Raw genomic sequence first — 23,907 nt, forward strand, 5'->3', positions numbered from 1 at the left:
TTTTGTTTCCAGGGAATTATAAGCTTGAGGAAAAGGTCAACGTTTGATACTTTTATATTCTTCCTCCACATACACAGTGATGCAAACAACATTTGGTGAAATGTGTGGTTGATTAATTTCCTGAAAAACTTAGGTACTAGTTAGGTTTTTGGAGACTGTATGTAAGTTATTATTCTAAATGCTGAATTTCAAATTGCAGTATAGATTGAAGTCCTGTATCACTTAGTAGAAATCACTGTGGTCAAGGTAGGTTTAATGGAAGTAGAATTTAAGAATCAAGAATCAAAGCTGGACTTTGAAGAAAAAATAAAATTTAGATATAAGGAAAGGTATTCCAGAAAAAAAGAACAGACTGCATAACTAAAAATGCAAAGGCATAAATGTTTGTGAGTGTTCAGAGATTGAGCAGATCAGTTTGATTTTGTACACTCGTTGTATGCTTTACTTTGTAAATTTCACTTTTAATTATTAATATAATATCAAAGCCATGGTTCATTTACATGAAGATTCTAAAGATGTATTTAAGGGGAAAATAACCAAATCTGACACCCAACTTTTATTCTGAGTAAGATTTAACTTTTAAGAACTTTAGGGTTTTACTCTTATGCTTAGTCATCAGTTTCCCTGAAGCTTTATTTATAGTGCTTCTGGACCATAACAACATATTTGAAAAACAAACTAAATATTTCTCATGTCATTTTTCCTTTAAGATGCTGACAAGTTGAATAAATAATCTAACATAAAGTGCTCAATTGATCATGATGACAAGTGAATTAAAATTGTTTTTCACATGGGAATACTGATATAATACTCCATAGATTATCTGGATCCTGTTGTCCCATACTTGGAAGATCAATTTTCTGCATTTCACAATATTTTCTAGGCCCACTGCTCAAACATTTGCCCTTCTCTTTGTATCTTTTTAAAAACTGATGCAAAAAAAAAAAACAACAACAAAAAAAACCTGATGCAATTTTATTTTGTTGTCTGCCTAAAAATAACTCTTGCCTCTTTCCAGGATTCCTCCATCACCTCTTACTCAATGATTTCTAAGCTTTGATCTCTAAACCCATCTTTCTACCTGTAGTGCGATTATGTTACATATAATGTGTTACATATCCTAAGAGCCTCTTGTTAAGAGTGGACCAAATATTTTTCCTCCCTCCTACTGTCAATGGAATATAAGTTTGGCAAATCTTCCCAAGCCAAAAAGACTTTAAGTAGGTGCAAGTTTGTGCAAGAACTGGCCTAGCATAATTCAAGAGGCTTATCACCAGAACACCTGGCACCATTTGATGGGATTTTGTTTGTTTTGTAGCCTCTGCAGTTCATAAAGATCCTCTATCAAGTTGTAGAAAGGCAGATGACAGGTATTCGTGGAGGGAGTTTGGTCCTTGAAGTGCTGAAGTAAGTTAAATATATTCTCATTTGATCCTCAAAATGACTGAAGCATGGGATAGTATAGATTTTATCTTCTTCCTTTTTATATATGATGAAACAAGAAAAAAGCAACTTATCAAGATCAAAATGTTAATGTCAGAACTGGACGCAAGTTCAGGTCTTCCTGGCTCAAAATCCAGGGTTCTTTCTATCATACCTCATTATTAGAAGCTTAAGAGTTCCAGAGAGGATATCATTTCAGTGGGACTCCAAAGAGTAAGAGAAGTCTTCCTGAAGAAACACGCATAACATAAATAAATTATTTTAGACACTTAGGGCAAGTATTACCTCATGGTGTCTGCCTTCCTGGTATCTCTGCCCCCAGACCATGTACCACCATCAAATCTTGAAGCTGTGGTGCAGGATGAGGATCTTAAGCAATCTTAGTACCACATTTGTGGCACAGAAAATAGAGTGCTGGACTGGAATTAAGAAGACTTGAGTTCAAATATGGCCTCAGATCCTTATTAGCTATGTGACTGTGGGCAATTCTTTTTGCCTCAAGTTTTCTCATCTGTAAAATGAAGATGTTAATAGCACCTGCCTACCAGAAGTATGGTAAGGATCAAATGAGATGATAATTGTAGCAAAGTGTAGTACAATGAGTGATACATATATGGGCTCTATAAATGTTAGCTGTTATTATTAAGCAAGCATTTATTAAGTACCTAGGCACTAAGGGTGCCTAATCTTGTCTTCAAGGAATATACAGTCTATTAAGAGAGACAACAAATACATACACAAACACAATAAAAACAAAATACATGCAAGGTAATTTTGAGGAGGGAAATAGCAGGTGAAGGAGAGAAATCATCTCACTTTAGTTTTCTCATTTGTAAAATGAGGGAATTGAACTAAATGGCCTCTCAGGTCATTGATAATAACACTCACTTAAATTTATGTAACATTATATGGTTTTTCAGAGAGCGCTTACATATGTTGTCTCATTTGAACCTCAAAATATCCCTGTAAGGGAGTCAGGGCAGATATCACCATATCCCTATTTATACTAAGAAAAGTGTGCTTTAGAGCAAGTAAATGACTGGAAAAGCAGATCTGAATTAGAACTCAGGTGTTCAATCTTATTGTGGCATTGCTTTTTCTATTCAATAACATGGAGTTACTAGGAAATGAATTCTTTATTTCCTTTTTGAAGGTGAATGGGCTAAGAACTATGCCCAAAGTCACATAGTAAGAAGGATTTGAAGGTTAAAAAAAAGGCCATTTGATTGCTCCATGGTTCCATCTTCCCTCAGTCTCCTATTGCAATTCAATCTGCACCCATAATCTCACTCTGACAATAGTTTCCAGGCCAACTCAAGTGATGTTCTTTAGCCACGAGTCTTCTGCTATTAAGAATATCTAAATCAGATCAATTCTTCATTCAACCTAGCATTCTGAGGTAACATGGGGTAGGAGAAATTTTTTTTTATTAATTTTTATAATTATAACATTTTCTTTGACAGTACATATTCATAGGTAAATTTTTTTTTTTTTAACAACATTATCTCTTGTACTCCCTTCTGTTCCGAGTTTTTCCCCTCCTTCCCTCCACCCCCTCCCCTAGATGGCAGGCATTCCCATACATATTAAATATCTTATAGTATATCCTAGGTACAATATATATGTGCAGAACCGAATTTTGTTGTTGTTGTTGTTGCAAAGGAAGGATTGTATTCGCAAGGTAAAAATAATCTGGGAAGAGAAACAAAACAAAACAAAACAAAAAAAACCCAATGCTCTCAGTTTACACTCATTTCCCAGTGTTCCTTTTCTGGATGTAGCTGATTCTGTCCATCATTGATCAATTGGAATTGGATTAACTCTTCTCTATGTTGAAGATATCCACTTCCATCAGAATACATCCTCATACAGTATCATTGTTGAAGTGTATAATGATCTCCTAGTTTTGCTCATTTCACTCAGCATCAGTTGATATGTCTCTCCAAGCCTCTCTGTATTTCTCCAGTTGGTCATTTCTTACAGAACAATAATATTCCATAACATTCATATACCATAATTTACCCAACCATTCTCCAATTGATGGACATCCATTCGGGGTAGGGGAAATTACATTTACTTAGGATTCAGATCATTTCCCTCTGATTTCTATCTCTACCTATCCACCTCATAGGTCTGTCGTAATAAGGATCAAATGAGATAATGTACAGAAAGAACTTTGTAAATCTTAATTTTCTCATAATTGACTGAAAAGTATAGAGAAAAAAGAATCCAGTTGTGTTTACAATTTATTGGTTGCAAAAAAGTATTTTACCCATAACAAAGTCCCTCTCCGGAAGTTCTCCAAAAACTTATCTCTTTCAGAACATATGTTAAGATTGTGCAAGATCACTTGATAGTTATAACCAAAGAATTTTACAGTCATCATTTCATTATCAAATATCAAGGGAGAATGAATCAAACAAAAAGATATAAATCACAAAAGTGTTCTCTCCTGTCATGCCTGGACCCAGCATTAACTAGAGAGAGAGAGTGGACTAGATTGCTTTGGAGAAATTGCATTGTCAGCCAACTAACATTGTCTAAGCACTCACGTGCATGTGCGTGTGCCCACTTCTCCACATATGTCAGTACTGTGCTAGAAACTGATTCTAAAAATGCAGAAGTGAGAAAATATCTCCCCTCAAAGAGTTTGCATTTTATTTAAAGTGATCTTTTATGTTTCTTAATTAAAAAACTCACAAATGTAGCAAGGTACCAAAAGTATTATTTACTTTATAGCAATATCAAGACATGATTTGTGGAAGAATTTGATTGACTTATGTGAGATTAACATCAAAAAGTTAATGATGTGCTTATAAAAATGTCTTTTCCTACTTTCACTTCCTGAAAATGGCTTTCTTGTTTTACTCTCCCACCCCCATTTATTATAGTTACTCTATGCCAATTTAGATATTTGCATATTCTCATGGTCCTGAATTAAAAGTGGAAACAGCTTTTGTAACAAATTCGTTATGCAGGGGTTATTATTGTGCCTTATATGCATGATCACAAAAGAATTGTATTGAGGATTTATTATTTATATTATTAATGTATTTAGCCCTTTAATTTCAAGGTCACTGTTCTAAAAAATATGTCAAAAATATATCTTCTTATTATGATTCTTAAGTTTAGGGATAAGAAAGTTTCTATTCAAAAAAACCAAATGATATTCAAACTAAAGGATACTTTCTATAATATAAAAGTTAAATTAATTTCTTATTTTAACTCAGGTATTTATTATTATAATTACTGTCAAAACTCTTTTGGAAAAAAAATATCTCAGTAGAATTTGTTGTCTTCTTTTAAAACATTAGTAAATTTTATGCCCACAACATTGCTAGCATAAAACTTTATTTTTTTTTTAATAGCTTTTTATTTACAAGACATACGCGTGGGTACTTTTTCAGCATTGACAATTGCAAAACCTTTTGTTCCACCTTTTCCCCTCCTCCTCATCCCTTCCCCAGATGGCAGGTTGATCAATACATGTTAAATATGTTAAAGTATAAGTTAAATACAATATATGTATACATGTCATAATTATTTTGCTGTACAGAAAGAATCGGACTTTGAAATAGTGTACAATTAACCTGTGAAGGAAATCAAAAATAGCATAAAATTTTAGAGGAGACAATATTTTCTCCTGATACTTTTATTTGTATAATATTCAGCTTTAATAATATATTAAAATACTTTGTTTATTTTACAATTGACTTTATTTTTTTTTTCTTTTGAAGTTCATGACTTGCTTATGGAATGATTAGAAATGTTATTAGAATGTTTTCTAAGCAAATAGAAATTTTGGCATAATAATTCATATGCTTTCATATTCTATGGTCTATTAATTAGTTGACTGGCTCTATAGTATGTTCTAATTTAAGATAAAATAAGACTTGGATGATGACTTAGTATGCTCATCTGATTTGCAATTAACATCAGCTGAAGGAGCCAAAAGACTCTTGATTGACTCAAGCATTGGACTAAATCTTTTAAGAAATTCAAATATATAAATAAATAAGTAAAGTCTTGCACTTCAGTACAGAAAATCAACTTCCTTAGGAATTTTTAGTATTCAGCAAACAAGTGCTTGAAGCAAGAGAATAAACTTCATAAGTTTTTTAAATGGTAGAAATATAAAAGTGCATTTAAATTTTGCATTAAACTTAGACAATGACAAATGAAAATGTGACACCTACTCTGAATGTCAGATATAATTAAGTTGGTGATAACTATATTTTCTGATCATTAGAATTTGCTGTGAAATCTCAATCTTCCTCATCTGTAATGAATGAAAAGAAATAATAGAGGATTTTTTTTCTTTGAAGCGTTCAATCATTGTGAAGGCTTTCACTTATATTTTTAAAACTATATTTTTAAATTTTCCCTAAGTAGAATTATTTTTCTAGTTTCAAAACAAAGCTTAATCACTTTGAACAAGATATGAATCATTTAAGATTTTTGCTCTCACCAAAAAAATATTAATTATATATGTGACATATATAATTATGAATTATTTTCAAGAATTTAAAGAAATTTGAAGTATTACGATTTTAGATTTTTTTTTCTTTCACTGACAAAAAACTTTCCCAAATTTAAAGAAATAATTGATTGTATTCATAGGATTTGTTATTGAGATTTTAAGTGGAAATCTTTTCATTTCGGTTTTATACTAGAGGGATAGCTGAAATGATAACATATGCTTTAATATTTTTAAAGCAGATGTTTAATGGGATTCTGTTATAACCAAAGCCTAATTAGCATTAGTTCTGTAAGTGGAAATATTTTAATGGTCTTTCTTGATCTACAAAAACAAAGAACTTCTGGAGCTAATTCTTTAATGATGGTTAGATTTCCAAGTACCAATTTTAAAAAATGAAGTAATTTCAAATTTTTAAAAAATTTTAAACAAGTATTTCATTCCCAAGAATTGTGTGGTTTAAAAAAAATGTACTTCAGAATTTGTCCAACAAATATTCATTAAAAAGACAGTATTAAAACATATACAAAGCAGTATTACACTCTCAATGAATCCAGACTAATATCTCCCAACCTTTTTTTTTTTCCTCTATGCTTAGTTGACATACCATACTGATTACGTAATAGGAAGCTCTATTCCTAAGAGTTTTTCCCCAGCTGACTTATCTAAAGAAAAGTATGTTTTAATTATCACGATGGTCAAAACAAATTCAAAGGTTTGTTTCAAGAAACATCTTGTTCAGATAAATCTTACTCATTTATAAGGCTTGGAGGGTATAGAGTTTGGTGAATTGAAATTTTAAAAGAAGGCAAAATGTAATAAATTCAAAATAAGACCCTTTTAAGTTTGAGTTGTATAAAAAATCTGTTCTACTAGTTTCCAAGGAAGTTAAAAAATTTCTTAAATGGAGAAGAAATTTCAAAATTTAATTCCCTTCTGAAAAATCAAAGGGATATTTTAATCATTTTTGGAACAAGATATATTTACATAATCCAAAATTATTTTTGGCTTTTCAGAGAATTATACTATTTCTAATGCCACATAAAGGACACATTACAAGTAAGATTTTTAACATTGAGTGGAACTACCTTTTTTCTCATAGTAGTTCCTATAACATTTCCATATAATTAATGTTAATGGCCTAAAAGAAGTAATTCCTTTATCTGCTTTGTTTTTTTATAGAATAGTTTTTATTATGTGTACTTATAGCATATATAGTTTTTCTATACACACAAAAAAATTATTTGTATGTACATTTTAATTTGGTTAAAAACATTAATACAGTATTAACAGATATTTCTACTTTTATGTAATTTCTGATTTTAACTAATAATATTTTTTTCACTCAGAAAAACATCAGTCCTTTTAAAAGTGATTGTATTTATACAATATAATGTGTATAATGTTTTGCTTTTTTCTTTTTACATTTTTCAGATGGACTTCTTATTATTGGTGTTCATTCAGCTAAATTTCCAAATGAAAAGGTTTTGGATAACATTAAAAGTGCCGTTCTTCGCTATAACATCACCCATCCTGTGGTTAATGATGCCGATGCTTTCCTTTGGCAAGAACTGGAAGTTTCCTGTTGGCCAACTTTGGTCATACTTGGACCCCGTGGAAACATAATTTTTTCTTTGGTTGGAGAAGGGCACAGAGAAAAATTGTTTTTATTTACTTCAATGGCTTTAAAGTACTACAAAGACAGAGGACAAATTAAAGATAATAAAATTGGAATAAAGCTTTATAGAGATTCTTTGCCACCCTCTCCTTTACTTTTTCCTGGCAAAGTAGCAGTAGATGATGTAACTGATAGGTTAGTGATAGCAGACACTGGACATCACAGAATTTTGGTTGTCAGAAAGAATGGACAAATCCAGCACAGCATTGGAGGTAAAATCTGCTTAAAATATGTGTAACATATTTTTATGATGCAAATTGTGAAAGTTAAATGATTGAAAATGAAAATTATGCATAAAAATAATTCTAAGCTTCTCCCACATGAAATTAATCTGGTCTATCATGAGTTTAAAGGAAGGTAGTGAATACTATGTTGCAGCATTAGTGTAGTGGAATTATGTTTGGTCATTATTAAAATCTATTTACATTTAAAATTCACTCATAATTTTATCACTGAAATATACAATGATAACATGGTTTCCAAAAACAATTTTGTTCATTTATAGAAATATATTGGGGCAGGTAGGTGGCCTAGTGAATAGAGCACTGGCCCTGCAGTTAATAGAGGACCTGAGTTCACATATGACTTTAGACACTAACCGTGTGATCTGAGACAAGTTATTTGACGCTGAAAACAAAAAAACAGTATAAATATAAAAACTATTGCACTTTTCTATTAAAATAACTTTTATCTTGTTAAAACAATTATAATCTGGAATTTCATATTTAGATTATATATTTTAGAAGTTAATTTGTTTAAAAGCTAATAAGGAATTATTACAAAGTAAAACTCATTTAATTTACATAGAATTTCAATGCTTACTAGATTGTAGGATTTTTGTGAAATGCAAGGGTAACTTTTTTTCTGGCAGAAAACGATTATGGTACATTCGAAAAACCATATCAGAACATGTGGGTTCAAATCCCTTCTCTGGCCCTTACAACCTGAGATCTTGAACAAATCACTTAATCTTTCCTGGGCCTCAGTTTCCTCATGTATAAAAGAAATTGAGAATGGACTAGATGGACCTTGTGTTCCAAATTTTTCTCCCTATCTTCCTTCTACTTCCCCTAGACAGCAAGTAATCCATTATAGATTAAACATGTGCAATTCATTTAAACATTTCTACATTTATCATGCTGCACAAGAAAAACCAGATCAAAAAGAAAAAAAAAAAAATGAGAAAGAAAAAAAAAAGCATCACTTCCTACAAGAGGTCTTTTATCATCCCTCCAGCTACAAGTGCCTTACTGTCCTCTTTATCTTGTTTTTATTTGTGTATGTATATGCTAGCTTCCTTGATAAAATGTAAAATCACCAGAGCAGAGGCAATTTAAATTTTGTCTTGGTGTCCTTAGTATTCTATTGAAATAATGTTTTATCTTGTTAGAAAGTTGTAATGGAATTTGGAACTTCATATTTAGATTATAAGGTATAGAAAATTTAAATAACACTATTTTGCACATAATAGTTGCTTAATAAATGCTTGTTGATTGTTATCTGTGTTTATTCCTTTAACAAGGAATTATTAATTCTATCAGTCAAAGGAAACTATTTTTTCCATTGTACTAATAATAAATTAACTAGGCATTTGCTCATTTTATACATTTGTCAGTTGACTACACAATTAAGCTATTAAATATGTGTAGCAAACATTTTTATCTATTCCATGAACATTTTGTTATAATAGAACAATGTAATCACTTTCACTTTGGTCATTCTTTCTTCAGTTTCAATTCATATTAAAGACAGGCAGGGCTTAATAATTCCAGTTTAGCAGTTGCTTGATATCCAGAACAGTAATATCTGCTTCATAACTTGAATCGAAAATTAGGGATATATTGCTAATGATCCCATGTAAGCCTTAAAGCATTTATTCCATGATCCTAGAGTATCAGTGTCATCCATAGAACATAACAGTCAGTGCAGAAGCCCAGCTGAATTAGGAACATGAGAACAGAACCATTTGGTCTATGCTCTTAAGAGACAGTTTCTTGGGGCAGCTTGGTAGCTTCAGCCCTGAAGTCGGGAGAACTGGAGTTCAAGTCTGACTTCAGACATTTAACGCTTCCTAGATGTGTGAGCCTGGGCAAGTCACTTAACCTCAGTTGCCTCAGCAAAAAAAAGAAATAATCCTCTTTCATTCTTTTTTTTTTCTTCCTCAAATGCAAAATCCGTTTTTATTATAAGGAAAGTAAAAAGTAATTGTCGTCATCTGAACTTATTCTTTTATTTTGTAAGAAGTAGATCTGTTAAGTTACCTTGAAAATGTGTATGTAATGTAAAACAATAAGATAAAAACTCGGGAATGCTTATAAAAGATTTCTTTTTAAAAGTTCCTTGGGAATGAAATTTCGATGTCTGTATCAAAGTCAGAAAAAAGATAACTTTAATTAATTTTTTTAAAACCTTGTTTTGAGAGGAAATAACATTAAGAAATGAGATAAAATAATTTGGATATTTCATAAGCTCTAAAGGTCTATAAAATAAAGAATAATAATTCATAAGCAAAATCTCTTGATTTATAGCAGAACAAAAGGTGATTGAAAAATATCATTGAAGTCAGATTCCATTATATTTATTATTTATAATATTCATTAAAAATGAAAAGCTAGTTTATATTATTAATGTGCATTACAATTTCAATTTTTAAAAATAAGGAGAGAAAAGTAGATAAAACAGAAAATTGTCTTTTTTTTTTAACTATTCATTTGGGTAAGTAATTTTTACCCCAAATATAATAACTCAAATGATTGACAGTCTTGTTGATTTAAATCTCCCAACAATGAAAATTACAATTTTTTCACATCTTGAGTTTCTATGTTTATCATCTGCCCAACTTTCTGGTAATGGTTCTCTGCAAACTTAGCAAGACTAGATTCCAGGTAATGGACTGTGTTTATTGTTCTGCTACTCTTTAGAGCTTCCACAGTAAGATTTGCCAAAACTTGTACTGTCTTGGCATGATCTTTTGGAATTCAGGATCACCTCCACACTGATGGAATAGGACTTTTGTGAAATGGGAAAGGATCACTGCTTAAATTTTTAAGCACCCTATAGCAAAATCTAATAGCCTCTGAGTCTATACTGAGAAACTGATTCTCTTTCAGTATTTTAGTAGATAATTAGATTTTTAAGAGAACAAGGCACAGTCAAAACCACTTAAAAATTTGTCATGTTGCACTTAAGTATACATCATTATAGAGACAATTTTGAGAAATCTAGAAATAAGTTACAAGTATGTTCTAATCTCCCAAAATAAAAAAAAAAAAATTAGATTATTTCCCTTTCATCTTGGTCATGTTTTAAGGAGAAAAATTTTATTAACTGATTTATTTTCTGTTTTAGGTCCTAATAGTGGAAGAAAAGATGGGACATTTTTAGACTCAACTTTCAATTCTCCTCAAGGTGTAGCCATAAAGAATAACATCATATATGTAGCCGACACAGAAAATCATTTGATAAGAAAGGTATTTTTTCAGTTTTTTAAATTATTACATGCCAGTTTAAATATTCTTAATAAGTCTATCTTTTCCCCTACTTGCTGTTTTATTATTTGAAATTTGAAAACATTTAAAATTCATATGTGTCCCTGTCAGTCCCATATATGTGAGAATAATTCCACTGTGGTATAACCTATTTAGACTTTATCTGATCATGTTCACTTCAAGGCTTCCCATTTTAAAAGGAACATTGACAAACCATAACAAAGGTCTGCCAGCCTTGTCATGACGAACAATTAAATGAATTTGGTAATGTTAGCTTGGAAAAGAGAATACTTGTAGGGATAGGATTTGAATAAGAAATTAGAATTATTTTACATAATTTTAGAAGGCCAAATTAGAACTAATGAAGATCATTAAAGCCAGAATGGTAGAATAGAGATAGAAGAAGTATGGCTTAGCTACTCCGGTATACTTTCTCCAAAAAGATTCATAAATATATTAGAAATGTGTTTGGTTCTTACTAAGTGCTAATGAGATAATGAGATATTAGGTTCTTACTAAGTGCTAAGTCGGTACTTGACAATTCTCTAGTTCTGGCCATGACTGGGAGTTTTACTTGTGAATTTCTGGGGAGGAGCTTGCATGCTTAGGAGGAGCAAGTTCATTGGTTGAAGTGATTTTTCCCAGAAGCCCTTGCATTATCCCATGCCCATTCTCTGGGAGGATAAAAGAGGGCAGCTCTGGAGGAAAAGAGAGTTTTTGTCTGGACGAGACTTGAGGCTGCTCTCTGCAGGAAGGGAAGTGGGCTCTCTACAGGAAGAAGAATCTATCTATCCAAGAGATTTGAGTTGACACAGCAGATCTCCTCCCAGAGAGTGATGGGCAGCTTCTGGAGACAACAGCACGTTACAAATTGGCGTCCACAGCGTGGGGCAAGGACTTTTGCTTATCCTGACAAGGACTTATTCTGAGCCCTTCAGAGGAGCTAGCCCAGACCTTCACATTTAAGGACTTATTCTGAGCCCTTCAGAGGAGCTAGACTGGACCATCGCAGAAATGCTGAATAAAAATCCAAGAAAAAATTAGAACGAGTCATTTTTCAAATTCATTTAAGGAGACAAAGAAATCTTATAGACACTAGAGATGGAGGTTCATCTGGATTCATGCTGTATAGGCCATTCCTTTGCTCAGTAACTGAAAGAGGTACACCATAGCCTGACCAGATCCCAGGCTCAGACTGGGTTATCTCAACCTCATGTTGGAACAGGTAAAAACTGGCAACTCCATTATTGACTACTTAGTTCAAGGTCAGAGATCCAGGGCAAGCCTAAAAGTAGACTTGCATGTAGCAGGTTGCATTCCAGGAAGCGAATGGTTATAGGTCCTAGGCAGGAATAAGTATGGCTCTGACCCCAAGAACAAAGTAAGGTATCCCTGCTTGGAAGTTCCAGAAGACAGCTGTTGACCCCAGCTACCTCAGCCAACTGAGTTCTACAGTTTTAGAGCAATTGTACTGTAGATTCCTCTTGGGTCTGAAACTCCTACACTGGTTATTCCAAGAGTAGGTGTTTAATACATGCCTGTGGTTTGCTTGATTAATTTAAAGTGAAAGTGCAAAACTGATGATTCAGTTACTATAGTAAAATGTCCACTCAATGTTTCCTGGAAAGGATCTCACATTTAGAGTATCAGTAGCTAAGTTGCTATTTAGAGAGAGAGAGACTAAAAACTGCAATATTTAGCATCTTCTGTTCCTTTTTCTTTCCTCCATCACCATCACTGCAGAAGTAAAAAAGGATTACAGACGCTTAAGGGCCTTAAGCCAAGGGCCATTTTGTCTTTTTTATTTTCATTGTTTGCCATAGTCAAAGAACTCACCAAGTAATAATAATCCTCTCCCTATTTAACTATTCTAGTCTGTGGAAAGCAAGACATAGTTTTCATAGAACTATACCTTATGCTTCTGGAGCACAATAGAGTCTACTGGATTTTGTGCTCTGCTTAGTCTTTAAGAACTTTGCATTTCTGATTCACTGCCATGCAATAGTAGAGCTTAAGAGCAGGACTTTGTGGAATTTGAATTTCAGGGTCTCAAATATCTGTAATTTTTATAAGACTCTTTCCATTTCAAAATTTCTACATAGACCATTTCTGCTTTAGAACTTAATAGTTGCTACAATGTTAAACATACTATGCCTGTATATATCACTTGATGTTGAAGAACAAGTTAATAGAACACTAATAACAGTTATAGCTTTTTGATACTTTTCCTATTCTCTGAATTGGTTTAAAAACCATAATAGATAAAAATAAAAGGAATAACATTATTATTCCTTGAATCAATGTATATTAACAAGCTTTTTTTTTATAATTTACTTTATTATCCCCATAAGCATTTAAGAAGAGAATTTTTAAAAACTTTTTTTTAAAAAGCTCAGAAAAAAATAGGAAATAAGATTTTTTGTAACAGAATATTGAATTTTCATTTTAAGAAATAAAATTAAATTGAAAGTTTTAATGCTTTCTGAATAGAATTAATTGCATATATTTTAATGTGTAACAGTCTTTAATAGATACTAAGTGTTTTGACTTAAAATAAGTTTTAAAATCTTAATTTCTTCTCAAATACTGGTACTAGAGCATCTTTAACTTTGTGTATGTCATGAATTCCTTTGATGGTCTGGTGAAGCTTATGGACCCCTTTTCAGAATAATGTTTTTAAAGCATAAGATAAAATAATATGATTACAAAGAAAACCAATTATTCTGAAATACAGTTATTAAAATATATTTTTAAATTTAATAACATTTGGCTTTAAAGGTGTTAAGATTCATTACCTGAGTAATGGGAGGGAGATAGAAGAGATACAGAGCATTTGTAGATCATTGTAGTCTTAGTCAAACATAGAAGCCTTGTGACTAATTATATATATATAATTTTTTTTTTTGGAAGGAAAAGGAAACAAGCATTTATTAACTGTCTACTATATGTTAGACACTGATTAATGCTTTACAAATATCTCATTTGGTCGTCACCACAACTCTGTGAGATAGATGCCCTTGAGATCCCCATTTTACAGTCAAGAAAAACCGTGCTAGACAGAGGTTAAGTGACTTGCCCAGGCTCATACAACTTGTAAATTTCTGAAAATAAATTTGAACTCCGGTCTTTCTGACTCCATGCCCAACATTCTATCTATTATACCACCTAGATGCCTACATATAATACTGAGAGTACCATTCTGTCTACATATTCTTTTGAGATTCTCATGCCCAGAGGAAAAATATAAAATATCATGAACCATAAGTCACAAACTTAATTTTTTCTAGATTGACCTAGAAACGAAAATGGTGAGCACTGTGGCTGGCATTGGAATACAAGGCGCAGATAAAGAGGGTGGAGCAAAAGGAGAGGAACAGCCCATCAGTTCACCTTGGGATGTAGTTTTTGGAATATCAGGTACATTTATCATATTTTGAATATTATTATCTATGAAATCCTACTTTGATACATAAAAGCATTTGCATTTTTCTTGTGATAATTTTTTCTAATCCTTTTTAAACCTCCTGAGTAATGTGAAAATGAACTATCATTAATATTTGAACTATTTAAAGTTGTAAAAGAAATTAAAAGGATATCTATTTCTAATTGACTGAGCATTTAATATGTAGGATATCATTATAATCAGACTTCAAATAAAAAATTTGACTTTTTATAGATCGTGATTTTTTTTTTTTTTTTATGTAGTGGCCATCTAGCATATGATCTTTTCTTTATCTTTAAAAGTATGAAAAGCATTTCACTGAACCCTAAAAAGTATTTCCTAACTGCAAATTCCTTGTCTTATTTCATCTTTGCCAGATTTTTAAAATGTAGATTTAGTCTGCACCAAATTCAATGTGTACAATGGATATTAATCTGAGAGATTCATGTTCTACAGGTCAACAATCATCTTTGGATGGCTTTTACTATTGCCTGAATTTTAACCCTGTTGAATAGAGGATATGTACTCATATCCCATTAACCTTTCTTGATCCTTTAATCAGTATTGTCTTTAGAGAGATGGTTAAATGTACTTGTATGCACTGCAATGGTGAGATCCAACTAATTTAGTGTACTGTTCAGATAATATATACTACGTGAAATTATCCGCTTACATAATATGCTCTTAAAATTCTATCATTTTTATTAATGTACTATAAAATATTAAATGAAGTATACTTATTCTTTAAAATTATCCAGATAATATACATTTTTCTATGAGAATAAAGGCAATGAAATAAGTATATTCCATTATTTATTGAGTATAAATTATGTGAGATTTAGCATTTCATGCTTAAACTTTAAGGAAAAACTATTATTGTTACTAAACTATCCCTTCAAGTTAAGGAAGACAAAATACTAGTAAACTAAAATAGAATTTATGTTCATCATCACATATTCAGATCCCTAGTAACAATCAATTTTTAGGTAAAAATCTTCTAAATGATATAGTTTGAGGTATCAATAAAGATATATATTGTTGCTACAGATTAATATGATGTTGTTATTTTTTAATTGGAGCTCATTAAAAGAACTTAATAAATTATTAAAACCATTTCAAGTATTGCCTTAATTGAAAAAATGTCAGTTCATAAAATATATGTATTCATTCAAGATCCAGACAACCTACTTTTTTTTTCCTTTCTAAGTTCACATAAAAATCTGTAAGCTTTGAAAAAGTAAAGAATTATTTGGAAATAGCTGTCAATTCCTATAGATACAGAGACACAATATTATATTCAGACCTAGACTATGGTAGATAGCTCATTGCAGGAACCTTGTCTGAGTTCCCATTGCTAGGAGATATTATTTGTCCAAGAAATACTTATCTATTTCAAAATGCATTTTAGGAAACTCTCTGTACCAGTGCCAATTAGATGTCTTGTGATATAAGTTAATTCTTCTACAAAGAAATGATGATAATAGTTAATCAGTATTTTATTGTTATCTATTATTCCTTAGGCCATTTCACATTTTATAGTACTATCATCATATTTTTTATTTTTTTTTTATTTTTTTATTTTTTTTTTTTTTAGGCAATGTTTTTTTTTTTTTTTTTTTTTTAATTTTTTTTATTATATATATATATATTTTATAATATTATCCCTTGTATTCATTTTTCCAAATTACCCCCCCTCCCTTATTCCCTCCCCCCGACGACAGGCAATACCATACATTTTACATGTGTTACAATATAGTCTAAGTACAATACATGTGTGTGAATATCATTTTCTTGTTGCACAATAAACATTAGAATCCAAAGGTACATGCAACCTGGGCAGACAGATATTAGTGCTAACAATTTACATTCCCCTCCCAGTGTTTCTTCTCTGGGTGTATCTACCTCTGTCCATCATTGATCAACTGGAAGTGAGTTGTATCTTCTTTATGTTGAAGATTTCCTTCCATCAGAATACATCCTCATACAGTATCGTTGTTGAAGTATACAGTGATCTTCTGGTTCTGCTCATTTCACTCAGCATCAGTTGATGTAAGTCTCTCCAAGCCTCTCTGTATTCCTCCTGCTGGTCATTTCTTACTGAGCAATAATATTCCATAACCTTCATATACCACAATTTACCCAACCATTCTCCAACTGATGGACATCCATTCATCTTCCAGTTTCTAGCTACAACAAAAAGAGCTGCCACAAACATTTTGGCACATATATGTCTCTTTCCGCTCTTTAGTATTTCTTTGGGATATAATCCCAGTAGTAGCGCTGCTGGGTCAAAGGGTATGCACAGTTTGATAACTTTTTGGGCATAATTCCAGATTGCTCTCCAGAATTATCATCATATTTTTTAAAACCTCCTTGTATGTTGAATGGAAAATTACATATGCTTGATTTACAAAATGAATAAAATGGTATATTAAAAACACAACTTTTATGTTCAGATAGGTCAGGAAAAAAACACAATACAAGAACTAATAAAATAGTTTTCTGCTTTCTACAGTTTCTGATACTTCAAGCAAGAGTTAAATTAAAAGAGGTTCAGTATATATCTCCAATGTGTATCAACTCCTTTGAATATGAGACTTCTCTCTTTTAGGTATTTTTTAATCCATTAATATATATTTTTCAAATAAGCTGTCCTATTTCATATATAGTTTATTAACATTTATCAATTTTAAAATGAAAAATTATGAATGATAATATTGGGTTTGAATGTTTAAATACAAACTAATCTAGTTAGATTAAAGCACTTGGAAAATTTACCTTTTGATCAAGAACAATCGTAATCCTTATAACATATATGATAATTATGATCTGGGCATTATTTGAATCTCATTAGCTTCAAATAGACAATAGTCAATAAGGTAAGAGAAATAATTTTTAGTTTTGAGGGAAAGGTTACAAGTCATATTTAATAAAACTTATGGCATGTTTTACATCTTTCTAAAACATGTTTTAGTTGAGAGGTTTTCATCTTTAAAAAATACTTTCTGTATTTCTGGATTATTTTCTATTTTTGATCAGGAGGTATTGAAAGTAACTGATACTTTAGTACATTGTTGATATGTAAGAAATATTTTTGATAGCCACATTCTTGCTAACAGAACAAAACTTATATTACTCTTGTTCAGTGATAAAAAAAAATATGATTTTGATTCTGAAATCTGGCTTTCAACACTATCATTACATATTACTAATTGTTAATTTTCATAAACATTATAAAGACTAAATCATTATATTAGCAAAATTTTTTTAATCAACTTTACATGGAAATGCTATATTTTTAAAAATTGGAGCCAATCTTGAATTTGAATGAACAGATGGATGGATGAATAGATGAAAAAAATAAATGAATGAATGAGTTATTAAACACTTACTATCTGCCAGGCTCTAGGGATGTAAATACAAACAAGCAAGCTAATACCTGCCTTCATGGAGTTTACATTCTGGTAGAATATCAGAACACATGTAAAGAAATTGTGGTCTAGTAAGAAATGTTTTGGACAGAGTCCAAACACATTGGAGCCTTAAGGTAAATGACTGAAATGTCTTTCCCCAAAAGGATAATGTTTGATTTGATTACTATTCTAGAAACTAAAATTGGAAAATAGATATAAAGAAAATATAAGTTGTGGGATGTAAAGGTAGTCAAGAAGAAGTAAGGTGGTCTTAAGACTAGGCAAGATAAAGTGAGTGCTTACTAACTTGTCTTTCTTGGCACTGAAGTTTGCAAAGACAATCAGGAATCTTTTTGAAAAGAATGTTTTCTAAAATTTATGCTTCTCTGATGTACATGGAACTATTATTAAGACAAATTATGAAGGACAAGCTAAGGAGCTACTAGAAAATAACAGGAAAAAAATCGAAGCTAAGAATCACAAGGAGGGAGCTCAAAGATCAGAAAATTTTCTAATAATGTAAAGAGTGGAATAGCTTGAAAATATCTCACCCAATATAGTTTAACATTAAAAATTCAAAGGACAACAACAAAATTTCAAAGGACAGGTCTTTGATAAAGAGATCTACTGTTGTAGGCCAGAGACATCATCATATACCCAATACACCAGAATATCCAGAATAATAGTTTTGTAGTAGCCAAGAACTGGAAACAAAGGTGTTCTTTGACAAGAAATAGTTAAGTAAATTGTGATAAATCAACATAATGGAATGTTATTGTAACACAAATAATGACAACTATGAAACCTTTATAGAAGTTTAGGAAAAACTACATAGACTGACTCAGAATGAAGAAAGCAGAACTTTGAAAATAATATACACAATGACTGACACTGTAAAAGAAAAACAAAAGCAGCTGACCATTATAATTATAGTGATTAAGTTTATCTGTGGAGTGGTGCTGAGAAAATGCATGTCACTCCACTCTGCATAAGTAACAGGCTAGTAGGTATAGATTTTTACGTGTAATATCAGACACAGTTGTTGGTCTGATTTGCTGAACTGCCTTTTCCCCCCTCTTTTTTAATCTTTGTAAAAGGGAATGGCATGTTATGTAAATTTTATCAATAAAAATAAGATAATAAACTTATTAGCCATAGAAAATTGATTAGATATTCCTTTCTTATGAAACTAGTATCAATACTGTTCTATTTCACATTGTGCTGTAAGCATCTTTAGACTGCCTTTATGAATGGGATTTTAATTAGTTTAGAATACACTATCAATATTGGTCACTTTTTAAAAACCTTTTAGAACTTGTCCCTCATCTTTATTTTATTGATTTTTAGGTTCTCAGCAGATAATCTCGTTTCCTGATTTATTGAAAAGATTAAGGTCTGAATTCTTCCAACTAGTCTCTTAGATCTCTCAGTGACATTATTTATTTTCATCCATCTCTCTAGTTTGAGACAGTACTATCCCATATTCTCAAAAATGTCCTACCAGAATCATTCATCCCCTTCCCTGTGACCTTGTTCCATGAAACTTTCACTCTCTCTCAAGTATCTTCATTCTTTCCTTCTCAACCATTTCTTTCTCTCAAGCTAGCTATCTATACCTATCTTATGTATCTATGTAGCTATCTATCCATCCAGATTTCCCCTGGGGGGAGGGAATTTCTGGACCCACTTAACGTCCACTGTCATTATCCTCTCTCCTTTCCCTTTCTAGAAAGCATAGTGCTGGCCCTTGGTCACCATTCACTTTGTTCTTACCTTTGCAGTCCACCTTCATTTTCCACAGTTCGTCAATCTGCTCTCATTGAGGACAGGAATCCCTTCATCTCTGCCTCTTGCGGCTCTGTTCTCCCCTCATCCTACATGCCAGCCTTCTCCCACAGCCTCTGTGCTTCCATCCTCATGGTTCTCAGAACTCAATCGCTCCTACCTTTTTGCTGTCTCTTCATCCTTCTGTCCCCTTGCATGTGGATGATCCTCCAAAAGTCTGTTCTTGATTTCGTTTTTCTTTCTCCTTTGATGTTTTTATCCACTCTCATAGCTTGTATAACACAAGTGATTATTAAATCTACATCCCAGCCCCATTCTCTGCCCTGAGTTGTGTTCTGACCTCCAGCTATCTTCCAGATATTTCATCAAGCCTAGTGTGAACTAATGGCCTAGAACTCTAACTTTCCAGGCATTTCTGACCCTTTCCTCTTTCATACTCCTCATACCCTTTCAGTTAGCAGTCAAATCTGCATTGAGCATATTTCTTATCTCTATACATTTTCACAGCCACTGGGCTAGTCCTGGCCCCCATCTCTTCTTGCAAAAGTTGTTGTTAGAGACTTCTTATTTTTTCTGTCATAGAATTGTCAATTCTTAATGAGATTGTTTTCATTTGCTGTTGCCTACTTAATATAATACCTTCATCTTGGCATTCAAAACCCACTGCTATCTTACATTATTCCCATTCACATAATTCTTTACTTAAGCAAAACTGGGTCATAATCCATCTATTTGTTATTCTACCCTCTCCAAATCTGCACCTTTGTTCCCAGCGATCCCCATAACTGGAATGAATAGTTTCCTGCATCTCTGCCCCTCCACATTCTCCATCTGTTGAAGTTCCTCTCTTTCTTTAAGATACAACTGAATTTCCGCCACCTTGACGTTTCCTTGATTCCCTTCTACTTAGCAACTGAAAGTGTTTTCTCTCACCTCAAATTACTTTATATATTTTCTCTTTGTATTATAATTAATTTTACCCACATTTTCTCTCTCCTTACAATTACATTGTAAGTTTAATGCTTTGCAAATGGTATACATTTAATATATGTTGAACTGAATTATGTTTTTCTAATACATAAAAATAAGATCATCTTAAATTTACATGAGGTTCTGTCACTTTTTTAAATATCTTTTTGAAGTATGTGTATGTATCCCATAAAGATTGCTCTTTTTTTATATATATTAAATTCTAATTTCAGTGAGGTACTTTGGTCCCTACCTACAATTTTTTAATTTTAGGATAGAAAGTACATCATACCAGTTAAATACAATTTGTTTCTCTTTTAAAGAAACCTTTTGTTATGCCTTAGAAGTAACTGCATTTTCATAGTAAATACTATAGTTCCATTTGGAAAGATGGCGATAACAGGGAACATATTTCTGTAAAGAACTTTCACTTACCACGAGAAAGAAAAAATCATCATCTAAGTATAAAGTGTTGTCCAGAAGTATGTATATAATTTAAAAAAAATTTTTTGATATATGTTAAGTTTCAGATTGTCTCTGTACATCTATATACACACATGCACATGCACATAAAATCATACTAAACATACTTGTATTTATCAGTTCTTTCTTTGGAGATGGAAATCCTCTTTCTTTGTAGGTTCTATGTAGTTAATTTGAGTTTTTATGATGCCCAAAATAACTTAATCACAAATTATTCTTTGAATAATATTGCTGTTATGGTGTATAGTGTTCTCTCAGTTTTGCTCATTTCATTCTTCAGCATTTTATGCAGGTCATTCCATGTTTTTCTAAAACCAACCAACTCATCATTTCTTACACAAGAGTAATATTCCATCAAAATCATATACCACAACTTGATAGCCATTCACCAATTGATGGACATCCCCTTAATATTCAGTTCTTTGCCCTCACAAAGAGTTATTATGCATATTTTAAAAGATATGTTGGGTGTTTTTTTGTTTTGTTTTGTTTTCATTTTCTCTGAACACCATGGGAAACTCAGACCTAAAATTGATCTTGTTAGTTCAGAGAGTATATAGTTTTATAATTCTTTGGACATAATTCCAGATTGTTCTTCAAAATGATTGGATTGATTCACTAACAATGTATTAGTGTTCCAATTTTTCCACATCTCCGCCTGCATTTGTCATTTTCTTTTTCTTTAATTTTAACCAATCTCAAAGTTCTTTTAATTTGCATTTTTTCTCATCAATAATGATTAAGAGCATTTTTATTTGACTATATATAATTTTAATTTCTTCATCCAAAAAGTGTCTATTCATATTCTTTAGACATTTATCAACAGAGGAATGATTCATATTCTTGTTATATAGTTGGCAAATCTCTATATATTTGAGATATAATACCTTTAGCCTAGAAATTATCTATAATTCCCCCCACTCCCCAATTTCTGGTTTCCTTCCGATCTTAGCTACTTTCCTTTGTTTATACAAAACCTCTTTATTTTAATGTAATCAAAGTCCATTTTGTAATTCACAGTGTTCTCTATCTTATGTTTCTTCATAAATTCTTCTCCCATCCATAAATCTCATCGGTAATATGTTCCGTTTTCTTCTAATTTTCTTATGATCTCCCCCTAAATAGGATTATGTCCTCATTTGACCATATCTTGGTAAATAATATAAAATATTGATCCATACCCAGTTCCTGCCAGATTGCTTTCCAATTTCCCAACAATTTTTTTTTTTTTACAAAATAGTGAATTCTTGTTCCAAAAGCTTAAACCTTCTCTTTTGTCAAACACAAGTTTACTATAATTATTTAGTACTCTGTATTATATATCTGTTTTGTTCCACTGATGCACCTTTCTATTCCGTAGCCAGTACCATACAATTTTGATAATTACTACATTATCGTATAGTTTAAGATTTGGTATTGCTAAACTTCCTTCCTTTATATTTTTTCATTAATTTCTTTGATATTCTTGATCTTTTGTTCTTCTAAGCAAATTTTGTTATTTTTTTAGCTTATTAAAATAATTTTTGATAATTTAATTGGGATAGCTTTGAATAAGTAGAGTTTAAATAGAATTAACATTTTTATTATTTTGACTCTTCCCACCTAGGAATTATTTGTTATCTATTTATTTAAATCTGACTTTATTTGTATAAAATGTGTTTTGTAATTATATTCATGTAATTCCTGATTTTTGTCTTGGTAGGTATATTCCCAAGTGTGTCATCTTTTAATTACTGAAAAGTAATTTATTTATTCTATTTATTTTTTCTGTCTTTTATTTTTCTATATATTTCTGCTTTATTTGTGGTCATTTCATTACTCAGGAGTACCAATGGCATGGTGAAGAAATGAAGTTCACAACCCTATTTGTCATTTAATAGTACAAAAAAATCCTTATTTTGGATTTTTGAAGATATTAGATATAGAATCTTCAAACTGGAATAAGGCCAAAAAAGGCTAAACTTATAAGATCTAAGGTTTTTTTTCAATATATCATAAGTACTAAATATAATCTGCATATTAATTATATTATATTATATCATATTTTAATCTCAAGAGGAAGAATTCTATATATCTCTTTCAAAATATTTATTCAAATAAACTTGTTGGATTCATGGGAATAAGTTTAGAGACTGGTCATTTCATAGAATTTAAAGGGTGAGTGTAAAATATTTAAAAACTTTAAATGTGTCTTTTGATACACTGAAAAGTTAGGATTTCATGCATCCAATGATTTTGTAAAATTATTGCCAATAATAAATGGATAATTACAATAAATAATTATATTCAATTTTTCTGTGGTTTAAATAGAACTTTTTTCATTCTGACCACATTTTTCAGGAAGTTTTAGAGGTTTGCATATTGATTTCTTTTTATATAGTTTCTTAATTTCTTTAGTTTTTTTGCTTTAGTTCAGTCATATCTGACTGTGATCTCGGTTGAGATTTTCTTGGCAAAAATACAAGTAGTTTGCTATTTCCTTCTCCAGATAATTTTTGTGGTTAGATAAGAATTTGAATAATTTATTTTCAAGAATAACCAAAAATGATCATCTCCTAATTAATTAGAATTGATTTTGGTTAAATGAATGAGTAGAAAAAAAATTCATTAAACACTTACTATGTACAAACACTTGGTACAAATACAGAAATGAAATAGTCCCTACCTTCAAGAGCTTACATTCTAACGAGGGAGAAGCAAGTAATTAGCAAAGATGGAGAATTTTGGTT

The 23,907-nt window shown here is 31.3% G+C and overlaps 1 protein-coding gene across 1 annotated transcript in view; it reads left to right on the forward strand.

Moving 5' to 3' along the window:
• NHLRC2 (NHL repeat containing 2) overlaps positions 1 to 23,907 on the forward strand; it is a 72,389-nt gene that overhangs the window by 15,245 nt on the left and 33,237 nt on the right. Inside the window, exons 3-5 of the mRNA XM_074295659.1 lie at positions 7,355 to 7,810; positions 10,947 to 11,068; positions 14,374 to 14,503. Of these exons, the coding sequence (XP_074151760.1) occupies positions 7,355 to 7,810; positions 10,947 to 11,068; positions 14,374 to 14,503 (708 nt within the window). The remainder of the gene's footprint in view (positions 1 to 7,354; positions 7,811 to 10,946; positions 11,069 to 14,373; positions 14,504 to 23,907) is intronic.

The sequence above is a fragment of the Sminthopsis crassicaudata genome, chromosome 2 (assembly GCF_048593235.1).
Source record: "Sminthopsis crassicaudata isolate SCR6 chromosome 2, ASM4859323v1, whole genome shotgun sequence".
Classification (NCBI taxonomy): domain Eukaryota; kingdom Metazoa; phylum Chordata; class Mammalia; order Dasyuromorphia; family Dasyuridae; genus Sminthopsis; species Sminthopsis crassicaudata.